Consider the following 1,502-nt stretch of genomic DNA (forward strand, 5'->3'; position numbering starts at 1 on the left):
CACACATTCAAAATGCAATGTGAAATGTAAAAAATAAAAATAAAGCTGTGCAGTAAAGGCGTATATGCAACCAGAGCGAATAAGATGAGTCATGAGACGACAGCACTGTGAGAGGCGGCAGAGCTATATTGGGGCACTGCAGTGAAGAGTGAGCGAGGAAGAAGTATCAATCATATCAGTACTGCGGAAAATGAGCATGGTAACAGTTTAAAATATTCAATATCAATATGTACTGATAAACTGGTGTTTTTCACAACACTACTGTTGAGGATTTATAAAGCAAGCCATTTGTCTGAAGAATGACATCCTGCCTTCAGGGTATGAAAAACAACTTGCAGAAACATGCAACTTGCTTGAGATAGGTGATCCATATCAGTGAGCAGCAGCCTTTATTGGTTTTGTCACAATTATAGTATATGTGAAGACAATTTTGAGAAAACTTTGCTGGTGCATGCAGGGACACTTAAATGCCCAGAAACTGCCTGCAAACACCAAACATTTAAATGCAAGAAATAGTTCAAATGACCTTTCTCACAATGACCACAGTAGTTTTTTGATTTTCCTCTAAAATGCAAATTGACTTTTCTCATTCACTGAATGGCATTGAAATCACCGGTCACGTTTAAAACAAGCAAAACCTACTGGGCCTGTGCTGCTTGAGATTGTTGACAGCTAGACTTATAAAGGCGTAACTGTTATGGTTACACCTTTATTAGTCTAGCTGTCAAAAGACAAGGCCATGGTAAATATTAGGTTACAGTTGAATCAAGAAGTTAAAGAAGTTTATTTAACATTTGGGCTGTAGGTGCTTATGTCTGTAGTTTTGTTTTTTTTTAATTGACTTCCATTTGCTCCACAGGTGCTGTTCAGATGCTCTCCACCACTGTCATAGGCTTCCTAAAGATGTTTGTGCCCTGTTGCCTGTACCAGCACAAGTCCAGAACCGAGTACCCCCCCAACTTCATCATGATCATGCTGTTTGTTGGACTCATGAGGTTGGTTCCCTCTTTTTTTTCTTTTTTTATATCCAGTTAGTAACTACCAGGTTATAGACACACTAGAAGCTTCTAAGAGAGTACAGAATTGGAAATAGATGTAGAAATACTAAAGTCATCTCTTGTTCTTTTCTAAAAGTCCAGTGTTGGTGCCATCTTTGTCTTCATTTTTCAGGTTCACCACTGTGGTTCTGGGCTTGGTGAGCCTGAAGAATGTGGCGGTGTCTTTTGCAGAGACAGTGAAGAGCTCAGCGCCCATCTTCACTGTTATCATGTCCAGGCTAATCCTTGGGGAGTACACAGGTAAGGAAAACATTGACTATTTTTATATGCACCAAATTTTCAGTTTTTTCCCCCTATACCAAAAAAGGCAACATTTCTACTATGCTGTTATGGCTAATGAAAATGAATGTTCCACTGATATTCCTGTTTACATGCAGCCATGCATACTCTGATTAACGTACCCTAACATGCTCTTTATCACATCAAAATATGTAAAAGTGGAAC

General features: G+C 38.9%; 1 protein-coding gene across 1 annotated transcript; it reads left to right on the top strand.

Annotated features, from left to right (window-relative positions):
• Positions 1-849: 849 nt before the first annotated feature.
• LOC121965016 (solute carrier family 35 member E2A-like) lies at positions 850-1,298 on the top strand (the record flags this gene model as incomplete). The annotated part of the gene is made up of 2 exons (XM_042515182.1): positions 850-995; positions 1,171-1,298. Coding segments are annotated over 2 exons (274 nt in total), but the record flags the coding sequence as incomplete, so codon positions are not given.
• Between the last annotated feature and the right edge of the window lie 204 nt (positions 1,299-1,502).

Source organism: Plectropomus leopardus, unplaced genomic scaffold, assembly GCF_008729295.1.
Source record: "Plectropomus leopardus isolate mb unplaced genomic scaffold, YSFRI_Pleo_2.0 unplaced_scaffold18214, whole genome shotgun sequence".
NCBI classification, from domain to species: domain Eukaryota; kingdom Metazoa; phylum Chordata; class Actinopteri; order Perciformes; family Serranidae; genus Plectropomus; species Plectropomus leopardus.